The sequence below is a fragment of the Podarcis bocagei genome, assembly GCF_964188305.1.
Source record: "Podarcis bocagei genome assembly, chromosome: 2".
Lineage (NCBI taxonomy): Eukaryota > Metazoa > Chordata > Lepidosauria > Squamata > Lacertidae > Podarcis > Podarcis bocagei.
The window spans coordinates 21,306,534-21,328,992 of NC_138126.1; the positions used below are offsets into that span (position 1 = coordinate 21,306,534).

At 44.3% G+C, this 22,459-nt stretch overlaps 2 protein-coding genes across 3 annotated transcripts in view; both read right to left on the reverse strand.

The window, feature by feature from the left end:
* LOC308580735 (uncharacterized protein) overlaps window positions 1-22,459 on the reverse strand; it is a 250,451-nt gene that overhangs the window by 223,642 nt on the left and 4,350 nt on the right. The window contains exon 1 of one of the 2 annotated variants that reach the window (XM_081182852.1): window positions 16,524-16,695. The exons of the other annotated variant lie outside the window; for it this stretch is intronic. Coding sequence (XP_081038978.1) covers window positions 16,524-16,559 — 36 coding nt within the window. The 5' untranslated portion in view covers window positions 16,560-16,695. Of the gene's footprint in view, window positions 1-16,523; window positions 16,696-22,459 lie in introns of those variants that run through there. 2 annotated transcript variants of the gene reach the window in all.
* The window catches only part of LOC308580425 (uncharacterized protein), a 107,803-nt gene continuing 103,710 nt past the window's right edge, over window positions 18,367-22,459 (reverse strand). Inside the window, exon 5 of the mRNA XM_081182022.1 lies at window positions 18,367-18,506. The gene's annotated coding sequence lies outside the window, so the exon portion shown is untranslated. The remainder of the gene's footprint in view (window positions 18,507-22,459) is intronic.

Sequence of the window (22,459 nt, forward strand, 5' to 3'; positions counted from 1 at the left end):
GATTCTGATTCTCCCCCCCCCTTCCCCAGTTTGAGTTCCCCCTGTCCACCAATCTATGTTGTCTGCCTGGAATTCTTAGATCCATAATCAGATTTTCCCCCCAGTCCCTTGCCAGTTTTTTTTTTTTAATTTAAAGTTGTTTTTATGGTATTTAACTTCAAATCTCCAGTCCTTGGTCTTTGAGACTCCCCCCATTGTTCTTTCCATGTTGTAGTCCAGTTTCATCTTGTTCCGCTGCTAAAACGTTCTAATTCAGAAATTTAGTAACTCCACAGCGGATTTTGTTATTCAGGAACAAAAACTTGCGTTCAGTCCCTTCCTTTCTTCAATAGAAAATTCTATTGTCTCCTTTAATGTAAACACCCCTGTAGACATAATATTGTTTCAGTTTTGCAGCTTTCCCAGAAGATAACCAGTCCTGTACAATTCCGAAAGTATTTTTCCACTTACAACCATCTTTGTAATGTCCCGAAACTCCTCTAGGGGGATTGTTATAACTTTGTTTCCTCTAATCCAAAAGTCTGGTTGTTGTTCCATGTTTTCGCCATTTTGTATCCGAATCTTAGCAAATTGTAACAAATTTAACCAGCAAAGTCCTCAAAACAGAGTCCTCTTTAAATTTTCCAGCTTTGACAGCTACTTTGACAGCTGTCAAAGTCTCCGTCTCTTTTCACCAGGCTCTCTCTCCAATCGCCCCGGTTCCCAGGGGGGGGTTACGTTTTCCTTCTCCCTCCACTCTTCTCCTCCAGCACAGTTTCTTGTAGTTTCCCATCGTGAAATTCTTGGTTTTTATCAAAAATACGGTTCTTTCTAGACCTTGGTTACCCAGTCCTTGTTTTAGAACGTTTACAGTAGGGAGGGGGACTGACTTCCTTTTTGGATCCCCCCCACTCGTGCCAAATCCGAAAAAAAGAATTTTTTTTTCTCCTTATGAACCCGGTTTCCAAATTACTCACGGGTTGTTGTTAAAAGTCCGAATTCTCAATGGAAGAAGTCAGCGCTCTCCGCCGGATGGCATGCGGCTTCGCTCGGCAGGGCTAGCAGAGGACTCAAAGCACCGCGCCTCTCCCCGGCACCCGATCCGTAGCCTTTAAAAAGGCTCCTTCATGAGTCGGGAGGGCGCTAACGGTGCCAGCCGAGTCACCATGTCCACGGCCTCCGTGGCCGTGGGTTTTAAGGGTCCCCGCGTCGCCGGCGCGGTAAGACCCAACCCCTGCCGAGCAGGCTCCCTCCGGAGCTCGGAGGGAGTCCGCCATTCGGCGATGGCGCCAACCCGGAAGTCCTGACCAACAGAATATTTTTTAAAAACCAATGAAACATCAGCATTAAAAGCTTCTCCATACAGGGCTGCATAATAGGAATTTGCCTTTGTAAAATTGGAGAGTGAAAGAGGAAGGAATCTCAGGGTGGGCTTTTTTTGTGGGGGACATGATTTTTCTAGTCAGGGGGCAGAATGAGCTGGAGTTAATCCCTAGCTGGAGATCCGCCATCCCCTTGTCTCAGTCTAGATTTGGATCTCTGCCTCCTCCATGTACGTCATTCTTTCTTCTCCATTTCTCTCTCTCTATGTGTTAGGAGAAGTGACTGCTCAGTCGCAGTCACTTGGGACGAACTCCTTTGTATGATAGTTTATATATAGATATAGATATGCTTTTGTAACATAAGCCTGCCTTCAGGAATCTAATTGTGAACTGAATGAAAATGAGTAAACTACCTGTATATTGATTTTAATAAGATTGTCGTGTCTACACTTTTAAAGAGGGATAACAAGGGATCTTACCAGGAATCTTAAATAGTAAGGCTCACATGAGCCTGCAACGAGCTTACCGCTGTGCAAATTTGAAAAGGAGAATGTTTGAATTATGCTAAGATAGAGAACTTGATAACACAAGTTAGTATGGATATCATCAAATAATATATCCTTTCCTTCCTTTCTAAACATTCCCACAGGTCAATCCCTAGCTAGAGATCTGCCATCCCCTTGTCTCGGTCCAGATTTGGGTCTCTGCCTCCTGGGATTTTAGACACACACGGTCGCCACATGTTGACTGCAGCAGGCAATGGCTCCCTCGCATGTGTGAACAGCCATTGGGGGTCACTCTGAAACACCACAGAGATTGGTCGTTGCTTTGACGAATATCCTGTAACCGACCACCTTCCTGAGCCCTCTGGTCTCTCCCACTGCCAATAAAAATAAAATACTTGTTTACCTGACGCTGACACAAAAGCTCACATACTATAGAAATGAATGAAATGTTTATTTCTTTCCCGCTTTCCTTCCCTCTCTCTTCCCACTTTTCTTCCACCCCCCCCCCAACTCCATATTGTCTAGAACAGTACTGTCTCACTCTGAATAGGACTGATTTGTTTGAAGGATTCTGTGACTTGAAAACAGGAACTCTGGGTGTACCCAAGAATTTAATAAAAACATTTTTAAAAACAACAGTCTCTCTCATCCATTAACATTCTTCAATGCAGCTTCATTGGAAAGCCATGGAATGTGATCCTGCACAGGGCCAGTCTAGGAATTAGGGCTGCCACTTTTTTTGCACCTAAGAGGCAGACAATATGTGGTAGGTAAATAAGACGTTTTGGGTTGTAGTTGAGGAAATTTCCTCTAAGCCCCCAAACATACTCCACAAAGCACATAGATAACATGTATGCAGCAGATTTACTATCACCTTATAACATGCCCTGTATGGAGTAGTTACAGAAATCTCAGTATGGTGCCTATACCAGTTTTTATACAGCCTGGGCCTATTCATATTTATTTAGGAGTCCCATTCGGTATTTAAAGGAGCGGGATCAAGGGTTTCCTGACCCACTTCTTACAATGTATGAAGTAGCTTACAGCAAAAAAAGCCTAATGACTCTTCTGGGTAACTGAATGAATTATTTTAATATAAATTTATGAAGCAGGACCTGGAGGAATTTTACCCTTATGCTTCTCATATAATCAGTTATACATATAATCAGTTATCAGTTATCTATATATCCATGTATAACCAGATATTTCTACAATTATTTTATAATTCATGTTTGAATCGTGAAAGCTTCTGCTTAGCTTAATAGCAAATTGCTTAGATCTGAAAAATCCAAAATGAACTTTGTCCCAGTACCCCTCCTTGTTCTCTCCCTATCTCACTGAACATAAGGGGGGAAGCAATAAATCTGATGTGCTGGCACATTCCCCCCCCTTATTCAGACAGGGTCTGAGCAGTGAAACAGGAAGATGCTAACCGCAGAATGTCCCAGTAACAGATGGCCGCATAGGAGCAACGTTCGAAGTCCCTTTCGTCTAAGTTTTGTTTCTCCCTCCTCGCCATAATCAGGGGAAAGGTTAAGACTGCATGTTCAAACTGTAAAAGCAGAAGTCGGGAGGGAACTCTTTACATGATCAAGAGGGAGGCTTGAATGCACTCATTAGCTGTGCCCGGGGCACAGTCTTTTGGAAAGGATTCCACTGGGTCAATTACTGCTCAGCAATAAACATCACTTTCTTTTTCTCCACTGCTACGTCTGTCAATTCTTGGACACTATTTGAGTTGGTCACAGGTACCTTAAAATCCTTACAACGTAACAATGGAGAGCATATTTTACATTGTCATATTTATGCGAACATGGTTCCACTCCAACCTCACTTACTCCCTATTTTCCCCTCTATAAAGAGTTCTCTATACAGAAATCTCCTGAACAGAAGTCTATTTACATGTATAGGGAGGGATCACTCTCTGTCTGGCTTATGGCACCCTGTGTCTTTTGCAGTGTCCTGTATTCTCCTCACAGACAAACAGAAACAGTGAACAGTGACAAGCAGCAACAGCCAGCCAGACTCACTACAGCTCCCAGAATGCTTTGGGAGAATCCATGACTGACTGAAGTGGTACTAGAGTGATTTAAATGTGGTGTGGTTGTGGAGAAGGCAAGCAATCAGGAGGTGACAGTGAACAAATGGAGCCCACAATGGCAGCCTCCAATGCCATTTTATGTTCCTCACAGGGCAACACAGCACTCGTCCCCACTGCCTGACTTCGGAGATCTGGGACCGTTGCCATGCACAGCTTGTGACACAGCACTGTAGGGCAAGGCTGTTTCAAGGGAAGGTGGGAAAATGCATTTCTGCCACCGTCAAGGTTAGCTAACTAACTGGATTCTTGAATAGGTTTCTTTTTGCTTTTCACTCACTTCTGCGAGGTTCATGCCGTGTGTCATTACCATAGGAAACAATTCTGGGAGCCCAGTTAGGAAAACGAAACTCATTCTAGCTTGCTCCTTTTGTATCCCAATGTAGAGCACTGTATTCAGATTATTATTTTGTTGCCACCCTTCACTATAAGGCCCCACCCTCAGCAGTTAAAAGCAATATGATAATGCAATTAAAATCAGTTAAAATGATTAACATTCTTTACACAGAAAGAATGAAAGCAGGTTGAAAAAAGTATCCTGGCAACACACACATCCCTGCCAAAAATCCAACATGAGACGGAGTCCTGCGGGCCTATATAGCAGGGCTTAGCAAAAAGCAACCATGGGCCTTATTTAATAAACATTCTACTTTTCTGCTGCCATATCCTTCCTTTCTTCCATCATGAAACTCAAGGTGGTATACGTGTGGCCTCCTCCCAAGACCCAGGACTGCTTAGCCTAGGCAACAATATATCCTACAAGCCGACGTCATTCAGTCTTGGGTCCCTAGATGTTGTTGGACTACAACTCCCATCATCCCCGGGGCTCTTAGTCAACAAGGACCCAACTCTGATGAACTCGGTCTTAGGATGGAGCCTGCAAGTAAGTGTGGGAACCTCTGGCCCTCCAGATGTTGCTGAATTACAACCCCCATCAGGCTCAGCAATCGTCATCTATGGCTGTGGATGATGGGAGGTGAATGCTGGCATTGAGAAGAAGTTGAAGGCAGGTTACTCTCTCTGTCTTCAGTGATAAGCACCAGAGCAGCCTGTCCAGTAAAAACCTGGAAGAAAATGCTGAGGCACTGAGTGCTTCTGGTCCAAAACATTACCCTTTTCCAGCACACTCCACTGCTATCCATCCCTCTCCAGTTTTCCTTTCCTGCTGTCAACCAGCGCCCCACCCCCACAGCCAGTTTTCTGTATCCACAGACCATGTGCAGTTCTCATTGCGTGGCTTTGGCTATCTTTCCCCCTCACCTAAAAATTTATTGGATATACGTAACCAGTGGAGCTGCCTCAAGGTTACTGGTACCTCCCTCTCTTCCTTGGAAGAAGGGTTCCATTTTGGCCACATAAAGGCTGGCAGCTAGGAAATTGAACTGGCTATTTGTATACGGGATTGTATACGGGTGAGATTTTCCACCCTTGAGCTTTTGAACTACACCTCTCATCAACCTTGACCATCTGGGCTGAGGCTTATGGGAGTTGTTGCCCAACAACTGTTTCTTTAAAGGAGCAAAGCGGGAGAGGAGAGGAGCCGCTTACACGAGTGTCCGGTTGGCTCCTTTAAAGCCTCTCTGTCCCTCTCTCCTCAACACTCAGCTGGCTAAATAGCAGGAAAGATTTTCAGCTCGCTAAGCCGGGGGGGGGGTGAGCCGGGGAGGAGGAAGAAAAGCAGAGCCTGCTTGCTTTAAAGGAGCAAAGAGGGAGAGGAGAGGAGCCTTCATCCCTAAAACCCCTCTTCTGCATGATTAGCAGCATCCTTCTCCACACACTCCACGCGTGCTCCTTGTCCCTTGAGTGCTTTCCTTCCCTCCCCACTTAAAACGTGGTTACAAAGCACAACTCCACATGGATCCTCAGGATTTTTGCACTGGGTCACCCCAAATTCACCATCAGATCACATAGCATGTCCATGGCTACAGTTTGCACCAAAAAATATCACGCACTCACTGTTGCCTGGGGCCGCAGTGGTGCAAAAACGTGGTTACAAAGCACAGATCCACATGGATCCTCAGGATTTTTGCATTGGGCTACTCCAAACTCACCATCAGATCACATGTCTGTAGCCATAAAATGAACCACAAAAATCATACACCCACTGTTTCGTTTAGAATATTTTTTTCCTTGTTTTCCTCCTCTAAAAACTATGTGCGTGTTATGGTCGGGTGCGTGTTATAGAGCGAAAAATACGGTAAATAAAACAATGTGAAAAATGTGAAATATAGAGTACACGGTCAAAGCAACGTAACAGAAAACTAAACTATTATCTTAAAGATTTCAAAACAACACATTACAAAGGAGGTCAACTACAGAATACATGTTAAATAGGGCTGGGTGAGTCTGGGCCCCGCCCCCTAGGCCAGGTGGGAAAGGCCTTGCAGGGAGTGGTATATAGATGGCATCTTACCCCCAAAAAAGCTTGCTAAAATGTAGAAAGGGAAAACATCAACCTGTTGGAGATGTAAAAAAAAGGAGGGGTCATACTATCACACGTGGTGGACCTGTGTAGCCATTGGCAAATACTGGAATGATATTTAGAACGAGTTTAAGAAACTATTTAAAATTACTTTTTTTAAAAAAACCCCAAAGATTTTCCTACTTGGTATATTACCATCAGAAATTTAAAAAGTTATAAGATCATTGTTTATGTATGGTATAACAGCAGCTAGAACCCTGGGGGGCAGATGTTATAGGCGAAGGGGATCGAGATACGGATATGCTCGTACCCCTTCCAATCTGCGCCCCATCCCGAGATACGAGGGTAGGGTGAGCAAGGATTACTCACCTCCGTCACTGGTGTTGTGCAATGCCAGGTCTATAGGCAACAAAACCGCCACCCTGCGAGATTTCTTCATCTCTCAGGGGGTCGACCTGGCTTGTGTGACGGAGACCTGGGTGCGCGAAGGGGATACTGTTACCTTACGAGAGATGGCGCCCCCGGGTTTCTCCGTCCTCCACCAGTCGCGGACTGTGGGCCGGGGGGGAGGGGTGGCATTATTAATCCGGGAAGATTGTTCTTTCAGGGCTCTACCATCGCCATCGATCCCCGGCATTGAATGTGTTGGCCTAGTGTGGGGCTCCGAGGTGAGCTTGGCTGTCTGGCTGGTGTACCGGCCACCTAGCGCACCAGCAGCCACCCTGTCAGGCCTGCTGGAGGCGGTGGCCGGCTGGGCCTTGGAGTTCCCTAACCTATTGGTATTGGGGGACTTCAACATCCATGCTGATGCCACTCCCTCCTCACAAGCTCTGGACCTGGTGTCTTCCATGGCGACACTAGGGCTCTCCCAGTTTGTTTCGGGCCCCACACATCAAGCAGGCCACACGCTGGATTTGATCTTTGGCGTCGGTATAGATGTGATCATGTTTCCTTCGATGAAGGTGCCATGGTCTGATCACTACGCTCTGAAAGCCAGGATTGACGTTCCACCCCCACCCTGCTTGGGTGGCGAGCCGATTTGGGCTCGCCCGCGGAGGCTGATGGACCCTGATAGATTCCGTCAAGCCTTGCGGGACCTTGCTCCCCCTGGCGACTCATTGACTGAGCTTGTTGAGGGCTGGAATACCCAGCTCCTGGCAGCCATCAATGAGATCGCACCTAAGCGCCCTCTGCGACCCCGCAGAAACCGGGCTCCCTGGTTTACCGAGGAGCTCCGGAAAATGAAGCGGGACCTCAGACGGCTAGAGCGAGTATGGCGGGGTGCCCGTGACGGAGCTTCAAGAACATCCTATAGAGTTTTTATGAAAACCTATGAGATGGCAGTGAAGGCCGCTAAGAAGTCCTACTTCTCGGCCTCCATTGCATCCGCTAGCTCTCGCCCGGCGCAATTATTTAGTATAATTCGGTCTTTAACGTCCCTCGAAGGACAGCCAAATTTAAATAACAATTGGACACACAGCTGTGAGGCATTTGCGAGCTTTTTTGCGGAGAAGGTCCTGTTGCTCCGCCATGACCTCCCCGCCAATTTCGATACAATAAAGGAACTGGAGGCCCCTCGACTGTCCTCGGGTCCAGTATTGGACCACTTTGACCGGATATCCCCAGCCGATGTGGACAGACTCCTCCGAGCTGGAAAGCCCACCACTTGTCCTCTCGACCCGTGCCCGTCCTGGCTGATTAGAGCGTGTCCAGACGAGGTGCGGGCCCCCCTGGGGGATATCATCAATTTGTCCCTTGGCACCGGGACATTCCCAGGGGAACTGAAGGAGGCAGTGGTGCGCCCGCTTTTAAAGAAAACATCATTAGATCCCTTAGATCTATCCAATTACCGCCCGGTTTCGAATCTTCCATTCCTGGGTAAGGTGATTGAGAGAGCGGTTGCGGAACAGCTTGGTAGGTTTCTGGATGAAACATCGGCTCTGGATCCATTCCAGTCCGGCTTCCGCGCTGGTCATGGGACCGAGACGGCTCTGGTCGCCTTAACAGATGATCTCCGTAGGCAGCTGGATCGAGGCGGGACGGGGCTGCTGATTCTTCTAGACCTGTCAGCAGCCTTCGACATGGTCGATCACGAACTCCTGGACCACCGCCTTGCCGACGTGGGGATCCAGGGCACAGCCCTTCAATGGCTGCACTCATTTCTCTCTGGTCGGGGACAGAGGGTGGCGCTTGGGGGGGAATTGTCATCCCGCCACTCCTTGGTGTGTGGAGTGCCTCAGGGTGCGATTCTCTCCCCGATGCTTTTTAACATCTTTATGCGCCCCCTTGCCCAGCTTGTCCGGAGTTTTGGGCTGGGCTGCCATCAGTATGCTGATGACACCCAACTCTATCTGTTGATGGATGGCCATCCTGACTCGGCCCCAGACACACTGATCAGATGCTTGGAAGCTGTGGCTGGATGGTTACGTGGGAGCCGGTTGAAGTTAAATCCTTCGAAGACAGAGGTCCTCTGGCTGGGACGGGACGATATGAGATTGAGGGGGCAACTCCCTTCTCTTGCGGGGGTGCAATTAGTGCCAGCACCGTCCGTTAAGAGTTTGGGTGTAATCTTCGATACCTCCCTCTCCATGGAGGCGCAGATTGCAGCTATAACAAAGGCGGCATTTTTTCATCTCCGCCAAGCTAAGCAGTTGGCTCCTTACCTCTCTCGCCCTGACCTAGCCACTGTGATCCACGCGACGGTCACCTCCAGACTGGATTATTGTAACTCGCTCTACGTGGGGCTGCCCTTGAGACTGACCCAGAAACTCCAGCGGGTGCAGAATGCTGCAGCGAGACTCCTTACGGGGTCTTCGCTGCGAGATCACATTCATCCGGTGCTATACCAGCTGCACTGGCTCCCGGTGGAGTACAGGATCAGGTTTAAGGTGCTGGTTTTAACCTTTAAAGCCCTATACGGCCTAGGACCCTCGTACCTACGGGACCGCCTCTCCTGGTATGCCCCACAGAGGAACTTACGGTCTTCAAATAAAAACATCTTGAAGGTCCCAGGTCACAGAGAGGTTAGGCTGGCCTCAACTAGAGCCAGAGCTTTTTCGACTGCGGCTCCAACCTGGTGGAATGCCCTGTCGCAAGAGACAAGGGCCCTGCAGGACTTGACATCTTTTCGCAGGGCCTGTAAGACAGAGCTGTTCCACCAGGCCTTTGGTCAGGGCGCAGCCTGACTCCCTCCTTTGGCAATCTCTACAAAGCTTTAGTCTATGGTTGCCATCAATTTGTATTTTAATTAATTTTTAGAATGTATTTATAATGTTGTACTGTTTTAGTGTTGTTAGCCGCCCTGAGCCCGGCTTCGGCTGGGGAGGGCGGGATATAAATAAAATTTATTATTATTATTATTATTATTATTATAGCAAGGAGCTGGAAAAATGAAACGCACTCAGAGATTACAGATTGGCAGATACTCATGATATCTACAATTAGCAAAACTGACGAGATCAGTTAGAGGAATATGGAAACAAAAACAAATAGAGAATGGATAATATTTCAGAATTATGTAAAACCTTATTGTACAAATAACTCCATATGAGCAGAAATTGAGTAATATTTGTAAAGAAAGAGATCAAAGGAATGTATACAAAGCAGAAAGAAATGGTATTATATAATGTAAGCCTGTTTTTAAAAGTTTTTTATATCAAACAGTAGAATGAGCGGGATGGGAATGATTGTGTCAATGAGTAGTTTTACTATGTAAATAACTTTGTCTTTTTTCCTTACTATTATTTCTTGGTTTCTTATCTTTTTTAATTCTTTATTTTTTTCTTTCTTTATAAATTTTCTATTTTCAATCATTTTGTTTTTTCTACCTGTTAAGAGATTGTACATAATGTTTGTATGTTGTTTAGTCATGTCCGACTCTTCGTGACCCCATGGACCAGAGCATGCCAGGCACTCCTGTCTTCCACTGCCTCCCGCAGTTTGATCAAACTCATGTTTGTAGCTTCGAGAACACTGTCCAACCATCTCGTCCTCTGTCGTCCTTCTCCTTGTGCCCTCTATCTTTCCCAACATCAGAGTCTTTTCCAGGGAGTCTTCTCTTCTTCTTCTTCTTTTTTAAAGATATTTATTAAAGTTTAAAGAAAGATTACAAAAAAGTTGCAAAATAAGAAAAAAAGAGAGAGAAAAGAAAAAATTACAAAATACAGAAAAGCAAAAAACAATTAAAATCAAATCAATCTTTTCATATCTTATCTTTCGTTTACTTGTTTCCCTGACCTCCTCACACCTCCCTTTTTTGTATTCCAGTTCAGTTAGTTAAATCAGCAAATCTTCTCCATCCTTGTTTTTATCTTATTCCTCTACCTGAATGTATTATATCTTTACATTCTCATCTGATAACAATCCATTTTTACATACTCCTTTATAGCATCGCTGCTAGAACCACTTAACTTCATGCCAACATCATTCTAACATTCATTAATTTTGCAGTGTTTATGTAGATAGTCTTTAAATTTCTTCCAATCTTCTTCCACCAACTCTTCTCCCTGGTCTCGGATTCTGCCGGTCATTTCCGCCAATTCCATATAGTCCATAACTTTCATCTGCCATTCTTCCAGGGTGGGTAGATCTTGTGTCTTCCAATACTTTGCAATGAGTATTCTTCCTGCTATTGTAGCATACATAAAAAAGTTCTATCCTTCTTTAACACCAATTGGCCGACCATGCCCAAGAGAAAGGCCTCTGGTTTCTTGAGGAAGGTATATTTAAATACCTTTTTCATTTCATTATATATCATCTCCCAGAAAGCCTTGATCTTTGAGCACGTCCACCAGAGGTGAAAGAATGTACCTTCATTTTCTTTACATTTCCAACATTTATTATCAGGCAAATGGTAGATTTTTGCAAGCTTGACTGGTGTCATGTACCACCTGTATATCATTTTCATAATATTCTCTCTTAAGGCATTACATGCTGTAAATTTCATACCTGTGGTCCATAACTGTTCCCAGTCAGCCAACATAATGTTATGTCCGACATCTTGTGCCCATTTTATCATAGCAGATTTCACCGTTTCACCCTGAGTATTCCATTTCAACAGCAAGTTATACATTCTTGATAATATCTTAGTTTGGGGATCTAACAGTTCTGTTTCCAATTTTGATTTTTCCACCTGGAAGCCAATTTTCTTGTCCAGATTATAAGCCTCCCTTATTTGATAATAATGGAGCCAATCTCGCACTTTATCTTTTAAGTTTCTCAAAACTCTGCAATTTCAATTTATCTCCTTCTTGTTCCAAAATCTCCCAATATTTCGGCCATTTGGCCTCCATATTGAGCTTTTTCTGAGCCTTCGCTTCCATCGGTGATAGCCACCTTGGGGTTTTATTTTCAAGCAAATCTTTATATCTTATCCAGATATTGAACAATGCTTTCCTGACAATATGGTTTTTAAATGCTTTATGCGCTTTGACCTTGTCACACCACAAATATGCATGCCACCCAAATACATTATTGAAACCTTCTAAATCCAAAATGTCTGTGTTCTCAAGAAGCAGCCATTCTTTCAGCCAGCAAAATGCTGCTGATTCATAATAAAGTCTAAGGTCTGGCAGGGCAAATCCAACTCTTTCTTTTGCATCAGTTAGTATTTTAAATTTTATTCTGCGCTTCTTGCCCTGCCAGACAAATCTGGAAATATCTCTCTGCCACTTCTTGAAACAGTCCATTTTGTCCAAAATTTGCAATGATTGAAACAAAAACAACATTCTTGGGCAATACATTCATTTTTATAGCAGCAATACGGCCTAGCAAGGAAAGCTTCAAATTTGACCATATTTCTAAATCCTTTTTCACTTCTGACCAACATTTTTCATAGTTATCTTTAAATAAATTCAAGTTCTTAGCGGTCATATTAACCCCCCAGGTATTTTACTTTCTTAACCAATGTTAAACCTGTCTCCGTCTGAAACCTCTCTTTCTCAATCGGTGTTAGATTTTTCTCTAGAACTTTAGTTTTTAACTTATTCAACTTAAATCCTGCAACCTGACCAAATTCTTGAATCAATTCCAATACTCTTTTAGTACTAGATTCTGGCTCCTGTGATATCAGTACTAGATTGTCTGCAAAAGCTTTCAATTTGGCTCCAACTTATATACCTTTAACCAGTTGGTCCCTTCTGATCATATTTAGGAGAACCTCCAGGACCAAAATAAAGAGCAATGGGGAAATTGGGCAACCTTGTCGTGTCCCTTTCTCTATCTTAAATTCCTCCGTCACCACATTGTTAACAATTAGTTTAGCCTTTTGTTCTGAATAAATTGCACCTATACCATTTCCAAAACCTTGACCAACCCCATCCCTTGAAGATTTTTCTTCATAAAACTCCAAGAAATGTTGTCAAAAGCTTTCTCCGCATCCACAAATATCAAAACTGCTTTAGTATTAATGTTCACTTGTAATTTTTCTAAAATATTAATGATATGCCTCGTGTTGTCAGACAAGTGTCTGCCCGGGAGAAAGCCTGCTTGGTCTTTATCTCTTCCACTAGTACTTTTTTTAATCTTTTAGCCAAAATATCTGCAAAGATTTTGTAATCCACATTAAGCAGAGATATGGGGCGGTAGTTCTTAAGTTGTGTCTTCTCAGACACAGTGTAATGTAAGCTTCCTTCCACGGTGCTGGTGCTTTTCCCCCCTCCAAAATTCCATTACAAGCTTCCTTTAGTGGTTGAATTATCCAATCTTTCAAAGATCTATAATATCTTGGAAGTTAAACCGTCCAGCCCTGGAGATTTACCCAGTTGCATATTCTGGATAGCACCTTCTACCTCCTGTTCTGTTATTTTATAGTTCAACGTTAACTTATTTTCTTGAGAGAAGTCCATTTGTTTTTAAAAATTGATCTATATCAATCTCTTTCTGTGGCCCTTGTGTATATAATTGTTTAAAGTATCTCTGGAAACATTTTCTAATCTCCACTGGATTCTGTATATTCTTTCCTTCCACTTCCAAATTTGTAATGGTGTTAAATTTTTGTCTTTTTTTATTTGCCAGGCTAACAATTTCCCACATTTATTAGCCGATTCAAATGTCTTTTGTCTCATTGTTTAATTTTCCACTCTATTTCCTGATTCATCATTTTCATATATTGAACTTGATGTAGCTTTATTTCTCTCAGAATCTCTTGTGACTTTGGTTTCCCTCTGTTTCTTCTCGCCTTCTTTTATTTTCTCCAAAAATTTTATCTTTTTTCTCGTTTTGAGTTCTCTTCTTTATTGCATTCTGTTGAATCAGAAACCCCCTCATAACCGCTTTCCTTGCGTCCCAGATTACTCTTTTTTCAATGGTAGTATTCATATTTATCTCAAAATGATCTCTCAAAGTTTTTTGGGCCTTCTTGGTAACCTCTTCATCTCTAAACAAGGTGTCATTCATCCTCCATCTGAAGGAGCCAATCGGTGTTAAGTTTCATCTCCATTTTCACAGCATTATGATCGGAGCAAGTTTTAGGACAAATTTCCACTTTTCTAGTCTTTGGAGCCAGTCCTCTACTTATCCAAATTTGGTCAATTCTTGTCCATGTCATTTTGGCTTCAGAGAAGAAAGTTCCCTCTCTACCCAAGAGGTTCTTTGTTCTCCAAATGTCAACTAAGTCCATATTGTCAGTCATCTCAAAAAAGGTTTTTGGTAGTCTGCCATCCTTGGTAACTACCTGTCTCTGTGCCTTGTCCATATTTGTAGATACCACTCCATTCATATCTCCCATCATGATGATATTATAGTCCAGATAGTCCAACAAGGTCTCATGCAACTTTTTAAAGAATTCAGATTTCCCCTCATTTGGTGCATAAACTCCTATCAAAAATTTCTCTCCTTGTGTTTGAATTTCAATTGCCACAAATCTTCCTTGATCATCTTTGAAGATAAATTTCGGTGATAGGCTCTCTTTTGCATAAATCGCTACTCCTCTTTTTTTAACCTTGTCCGATGAGATAAACTCTTGACCCAATCTTTGCCTAATGCCAGAGCTAAAACATCTTCAGATACCATTCCTTTTGACTTAAGTTGAACAGATGCTGCCCCTGGTGGTGCAGAAGGGCCAGATGCTGATGCTCTTCGCTGCTGCCACGATTTACCAGACCTTCTTGTTTTTTCTTGAAGCAAATCTATTTTTTCTTTTCCATCTGCCATAACACTTTAACTGGAGCCCAAGGTCGATCCCACAGCCAGAGTTTGTTTTGAAGTGGAAAATGCCCCTGGCCAGTTGTTGTAACAATTTCAAACTTCCTCTAGGGGGACACAGTAACAGTCAATACTTGTTGCATTAAAATAACTTTTTCTAGTCCCCCATTTAACAAAATAAGCAACAGTTTCAATTTCAGTTAGTTTTGTTACCTTAAAATCAGGAGAAACCAGTCAGAAACAATGTATCTCTCTTGCAGAGTTAGCTGTCAAAAATTACATTGTCCATAAGCAGTGCGCTTCACAATGCAGCAATCTTATTGTCCATTGGCAGCCCGTTCCCAGGCTTTAAGCAGTGGACTTTTGTTTCCTTTCCTCTCTTTTTGCAGGAAAATTTACTTCTCCCTTTCCCCCCCTCCTCCAACCAAGGGAGGGAGATCTCTTGTATTGATGTTAGGATTATAATCCTTTTCAGTCGACTTTCCAGGTGGGGCGCTGAATTGGGGGGGCACTGAAGGTGTCCACCGAGTCCCACGGTCACAGGCTTCACCCGCCTGTGATTTTTAGAGGGGTCCCCGCTTTGCCGTAGCGGCAAGACCCAATTTCCGCAAAGCTTAATCCCTCAAAGTTAGAGGGAATCCACCATTACCGATGGCGCCGACCCCGGAAGTCGAGTCTTCTCTTCTCATGAGGTGGCCAAAGTATTGCAGCCTCAGCTTCACGATTTCTCCTTCCAATGAGCACTCAGGGCTAATTTCCTTAAGACTGGATGCATTCGTATAGACATGCAAATTTTTTAATGAATAAAGAATATTAATTTTTTTTAAAAGGTTGCAATCAACTTAACATATGCGATACACGCGCTTCGCTCTAATGCCTTCTGAATTAACTTGCACTCCACGACAAAGGGATACACTCCTGCTAAATGCACACTTGCTGATTACAGGTACATACTTGGGAGCAACAAGAACTAGCCTTGCGTGGAAAAAGAAGCATCCCCTCTACTTCTCTTCCCTTCTCCCCTCGCCCCCACCCAAGGGCCAGGCCCATGCTTGCTCCCCTAAACCAAAACCTAACCAGGGACCCAGCTGAGGAGAGCTGCACTGAGGCGCATTCGTGAGAGCCTCCCTCTGAATCTTCCCAGGAGCAGGAGGACTGTATAGATTTGGACCAGTGGTTTGCAGAGGAACATAGTTCAGAAGGCAGAAGATGGGAAATACTGGATGGGGAACAGCTTGCAGAAGAAATGGTTGATCTTTCCCTTAATTTGTAACTCAATGCCTTGAAGATCCAATAGCATTTCTTTTTAAATGCTGATAATGCTTTTATTGTAGCTTTTTAATTATTATTTCTGTACCCCCTTGCTAACCAAATATTTTTATATATATGAAAAGCAAATCTTGGATTGAGAAGATAAGGGTTTGTAAAGAAGAAAAGGGTTTGTTTTTTTTAAAAAAAATGTTTGCCTCTGTTCTAAAATTTGGTTATAATATAAAGTGTGTCAATATATTTGGCTTTGTTTATAAAGCAGAAGTGACCAGCTGCTCCTGGAATAAAAAATGAGCTCTGTATCAACAAAAGTTTTACCTATAATTATTCATAAAGAAAAGTTCTAAGAAACGTGAGATTTTCCACCCTTGAGTTTTTGAACTACAACTCCCATCATTCTTGGCCATATGGGCTGAGACTTATGGGCGTTGTTTCCCAACATCTGAGGTACCCCATTTCCCTAAAGCAGACAGATGCTGATCCACAAGACAAGGGCAGCCCATCATTTTGGCATTGAAGGGCACAGGTCAAAACTCAACAGATTCATCACACACCTTGAGCATTCCAGATTCACACTCTCCCCATTTATCTAGCAACAACTTCCAACTTCTTTTCTATATTTAGTATATGTGACCTTCATTACTTTAATACATATATATGTATATACAAATTTAAATACAAACACCAAAACATCACTCAGATTCCATGCATTTAAAATTGATTTCCGCCTTTATGAGTTTCTTAATGTGAGGTAAAGAGTGAAACGTGAGTGGAACATTGCATACCTTGATACGGCTTTTCACCTGGGTGAATTCGCTCATGAATATTAAGGTCTCCACACTGTCTGAAGCTCTTTCAACACTCCATACATTTAAAGGTTTCTACCCTGTATGAGTTTGTTGATGTATTCTAAGGTTTCTACTTTGACTGAAGCTCTTTCCACATTCAATACATTTAAAGGGTTTCTCCCCTGTGTGTGTTCGTTGATGTATTCTAAGGGCTCCACTTTGACTGAATCTCTTTCCACAGTCAATGCATTCAAACGGTTTCTCCCCTGTGTGAGTTCGTTGATGTATTCTAAGGTCTCCACTACGACTGAAACTCTTTCCACATTCCATACATTCAAATGGTTTCTCCCCTGTGTGAGTTCGTTGATGTCTTCTGAGGGATCCATTCTGACTGAAGCTCTTTCCACATTCAATACAATTAAATGGTTTCTCCCCCGTGTGAGTTTGTTGATGTTTTCTAAGGTTTCCACTTTGACTGAAGCTCTTTCCACACTCCATACATTCAAACGGTTTCTCCCCTGTGTGAGTTCGTTGATGTGTTCTAAGGGCTCCACTAGAACTCAAGCTCTTTCCACATTCAATGCATTCAAATGGTTTCTCCCCTGTGTGAGTTCGTTGATGTGTTCTAAGGTGTCCACTACAACTGAAGCTCTTTCCACATTCAATGCAATTAAATGGTTTCTCCCCCGTGTGAGTTCGTTGATGTGTTCTAAGGGTTCCACTTTCACTGAAGCTCTTTCCACATTCAAAACATTCAAATGGTTTCTCCCCTGTGTGAGTTCGTTGATGTGTTCTAAGGGCTCCAGTATGACTGAAGCTCTCTCCACATTCAATACAATAAAATGGTTTCTCCCCCCTGTGAGTTCGTTGATGTATTCTAAGGTCTCCACTACGACTGAAGTTCTTTCCACATTCAATGCATTCAAATGGTTTCTCCCCTGTGTGAGTTCGTTGATGTGTTCTAAGGTCTCCACTACGACTGAAGCTTTTTCCACACTCCCTACATTTAAACAATTTCCCCCCTATGTGAGTTTCTTGATGTCTTCTAAGGGAACCACTATGACTGAAGCTCTTTCCACATTCAATGCATTTAAATGGTTTCTCCCCTGTGTGAGTTAGTTGATGTATTCTAAGGTCTCCACTACGACTGAAGCTTTTTCCACATTCAATGCATTTAAATGGTTTCTCCCCTGTGTGAGTTAGTTGATGTATTCTAAGGTCTCCACTACGACTGAAGCTCTTTCCACATTCAATGCATTTAAATGGTTTCTCCCCTGTGTGAGTTCGTTGATGTCTTCTAAGGACTCCACTTTGACTGAAGCTCTTTCCACATTCAAAACATTCAAACGGTTTCACCCCTGTGTGAGTTCGTTGATGTGTTCTAAGGTTTCCACTTTCACGGAAGCTCTTTCCACATTCAAAACATTCAAACGGTTTCACCCCTGTGTGAGTTCGTTGATGTATTCTAAGGTCTCCACTACGACTGAAGTTCTTTCCACATTCAATGCAATTAAATGGTTTCTCCCCCGTGTGAGTTCGTTGATGTGTTCTAAGGTTTCCACTTTCACTGAAGCTCTTTCCACACTCCATACATTCAAACGGTTTCTCCCCTGTGTGAGTTCGTTGATGTGTTCTAAGGGCTCCACTAGAACTCAAGCTCTTTCCACACTGCATACATTCTAACGGTTTCTCCCCTGTGTGAGTTCGCTGATGTGTTCTGAGGGCTCCACTATGACTGAAGCTCTTTCCACATTCAATGCATTTAAACGGTTTCTCCCCATTGTGATTTTGTTGATGTATTCTAAGGTCTCTACTTTCACTGAAGTTCTTTTCACACTCCATGTATTTACATGGATTCTCTCCTGTGTGAGTTTGTTGGTCTAAAGCACATTCCACATTCCTTGCATTTAAACTGTTTCTTTGTTCTTCCCAATGAATTCACAGATGGCTCCGTAGAATTCTGACCATCGTCTTCCTCACCTGTTTGGGAGTGGGGGGAGAGAAAGAAAATCCTGTTAGACTTTTAGGAAAGACAATAAATGAACCATCTTCCTCCGTCCATCCTGACTAGGTTTACAGGTTCAACTTCTTGAGGAGCGCAGAATCCAAGGCAAGGTGTAGCTTCCTGGGAGGAAGGAAGAAGTCAAGGGAGTCTGAGAGCCCCTGTAGGGATTCTGCTGCCTCTGTAGAAGCCCCTATTGGGCACCCACTTCCCAAGAGCCTCCACCCATTTTCAAACACCTTTGGCAATTCCTTCCATCTGCCTGTCCCTTCTCCCTTCCTAAGGCTGGCATGGTATGGGCAGGAATGGCCTTGTGGCAGTTGCCCAAAGGGCCACAATAAATGTAATAATGTGTATCTCTGTAAATCCTTGAGTGTGCTTCTAAAACAGAAGTTATGGTAGTCTGTGCTTTATAACTGATTATTTTGCAAGTTGCCGCCCCCCAATTGGGGCAGAAATACAGCTAATATGAGAATCACAAAGATACAGCTGAAAGCTGGAACATGAGTCGCCACATGGTGCAAATGGCTGCATGTAACACAGGTTTCCAACATGCACACCAACACAACGTAACAGAATGCTGTGGGAATCAAAACTAAATCAGCAGAAATTGCCAGTGCTTATCGCACATGTGTATTATAAATAAAATGAGGTAATGATGAATATGAGGAATGTGAAACTCTAAAGGGACTTTTTTAAGGAGGTGGGGGACGCAAGAAAAATTTAGATTCTTTTGGCAACAATAAACATTAAAACAAGGAACTGCTGAGCAAAAACAGAAACAGGAGCATGTGCAGAGGTTCTTGCGGAAAGGGGGGGCCTTCAAAGGTCTCATAATCGACCCAAAACAACACAGAGGTCTACCTGTCAATTGTGGTCCAGCGCTTGGACATCTCTGATGTAAATGATTGCTCAAAATCGAAATGCTTTGTTTGAAATTATATAAATACCACTGCCTGAACCACTGGGCAGGGTTGCAGTTTTGTGGAACGATCCAACTGTAACCTATTGCTTTGCAATAAACAATGGTGGACTCCTCTCTGTTTTGGAGTTTTATTGGTGTGAACTCAGGAGATAAGACTAGATCCCATGGAACATGAGATTTGCCGTATTTTTCTGTCTATAAGACGACCCCTATTTTGGGGGCCTCAAAATTTTGAAAATAGGGGATTGAGCTTTTGGGGAGGATTATTTGGGGGGAATGCTGAAAATCACTAACCCACCAGAATGCAGCTCACAACCACTCGCGTTGCAACTGCCTGATCGCTGCCATTAGCCCTCCAATAGACAGCTGCCCTTGTCGTAGCAAGCAGGAGCGTGATTAGCGGCTGCCGGTGGCGATTGGGGAGCTGATAGGTGGTTTCTGTGCAGGAAAGGCAGAAAGGGGGAAAATACCTTGATCGGCAGCTCCGCTTTGCAGGTGGCCTTCCACCCTTCCCCCTTCATTTACAGAGTCTGCATGGGTAGAGGCGGCTACGGAATAGCAGGCGGGCGGTGCAACGTTACGCAAGAGGAGCAGTGCAGAAATTTGTAGTCTCCAAGATGTTTCATGGGAAAGGCGCAGGAAAGGCATAGAGGGGAGAAATATCTTTGATCAGCAGCTTTGTTTTGCAGGCGGACTTCCCCATTAGTTTGCAGAGTTTGCAGAGCAGCACAAAGATGCTGCATGGCAAAAAAAAAAACAGCCTACAGCCTCCCTCCAAGCTGTAGGGTGGGGGGAGGCAAGCAGACTATGGAGGCCCCAGGGCTCGCCACTGCGAGGAGCTGCAACTGCCAGAGCAAGGATTGCATTTATTTATATATTTAATTGCTATATTCCATGTATAAGATGAGCCATGTTTTTTAACTTTAAAAATTGGGCAAAAAACCTCATCTTATACATGGAGAAAGACAGTAATTTGCAAAGGACTGCTCTGAATACATGGGTGGCCCTTGCATGGAGAAGGAAGCCCCTTCCTTGCATCTTGGCCCCCTGGGAGAGGCGGTGGAATTATGAGGTGATAGTGACAGCTCTTGCCTGTTCTGCCTTCTAAAGGAGAACTTCTCTTCTCCTCTTTGTTGCACACAGAGGCACAACTCATCCGCAGCTGATGGCCTGCAGATGCTGGCAAAGGCTCGCAAGCCCACCCAAAGCCACCACACCCGCCACATGCACAGGCAAGAGACTAACCGCCAGTGTGGGAGCTTCCAAACACCTCCTTCTGCCGCCCCGCCCGCCCAACCAACACCCCTCATGGTGGGGCCACCTTGGCTGCTGCCCAGTGACAGGAGGGGGGAGGGCAAGGCTTAGCAGGCCAGGCTGCCCAGATACCTCCCGGGGCATCAGTGAACTAAAATGGATGGGAATGGAGATCTGCTCAAGAAAATTGGAGATATGAAAGGAACATTTTGTGCAAAAATTACCATAATAAAGGACAAAAGTGGTAAGGACCTAACAGAAGCAGAAGACATCAAGTAGAGGTGGCAAGAATACACAGAGGAATTATACCAGAAAGATATGGATGGCTCGTACACTCCAGGTAGTGTGACTGATGACCTTGAGCCAGACATCCTGGAGAGTGAAGTCAAATGGGCCTTAGAAAGCACTGCTAATAACAAGGCCAGTGGAAGTGATGACATTCCAGCGGAACTATTTAAAATCTTAAAAGATGATATTGTTAAGGTGCTACACTCAATATGCCAGCAAGTTTGGAAAACTCAGCAGTGGCCAGAGGATCAGAGAAGATCAGTCTAGAACGCAATGCCAAAGAAGGGCAGTGCCAAAGAATGCTCCAACTACCGCACAATTGCGCTCATTTCACATGCTAGCAAGGTCATAACCACTCGTGTTGCAGCTGCCTGATCGCTGCCATTAGCCCTCCTGCTTGCTGCTGCGGCAGCCAATAGACAGCTGCCCTTGTCGCAGCAAGCGGGAGCGTGATTGGCGGCTGCCGGTGGCGATTGGGGAGCTGATAGGTGGCTTCTGCCTGGGAAAGGCGCAGGAAAGGCAGAAAGGGGAGAAATACCTTGATCGGCAGCTCCGCTTTGCAGGTGGCCTCCTCCCCTTCCCCCTTCATTTACAGAGTCTGCATGGGTAGAGGAGGCTACGGAATAGCAGGCGGGCGGTGCAACGTTACGCAAGAGGAGCAGTGCAGAAATTTGTAGTCTCCAAGATGTTTCATGGGAAAGGCGCAGGAAAGGCATAGAGGGGAGAAATATCTTTGATCAGCAGCTTTGTTTTGCAGGCGGACTTCCCCATTAGTTTGCAGAGTTTGCTGAGCAGCACAAAGACGCTGCACGGCAAAAACCAACAGCCTACAGCCTCCCTCCCAGCTGTAGGGCGGGCAGAGTGGGGGGAGGCAAGCAGACTATGGAGGCCCCAGGGCTCGCCACTGCAAGGAGCTGCGACTGCCAGAGCAAGTACTGCATTTATTTATATGTTTAATAATAATAATAATAATAATTTATTATTTACACCCCGCCCATCTGGCTGGGCCTCCCCAGCCACTCTGGGCGGCTTCCATAAAAACCAAAAATACAGTAAAATGTCACATATTAAAAACTTCCCTGAACAGGGCTGCCTTAAGATGTCTTCTGAATGTCAGGTAGTTGTTTATCGCTTTGACATCTGCTGGAAGGGCGTTCCACAGGGCGGGCGCCACTACCGAGAAGGCCCTCTGCCTGGTTCCCTGTAGCTTTGCTTCTTGCAATGAGGGAACCGCCAGAAGGCCCTCGGCGCTGGACCTCAGCGTCCGGGCAGAATGATGGGGGTGGAGACGCTCCTTCAGGTATACTGGACCGAGGCCGTTTAGGGCTTTAAAGGTCAGCACCAACACTTTGAATTGTGCTCGGAAACGTACTGGGAGCCAATGTAGATCTTTCAAGACCGGTGTTATATGGTCTCGGCGGCCGCCCCCAGTCACCAGTCTAGCTGCCGCATTCTGGATTAATT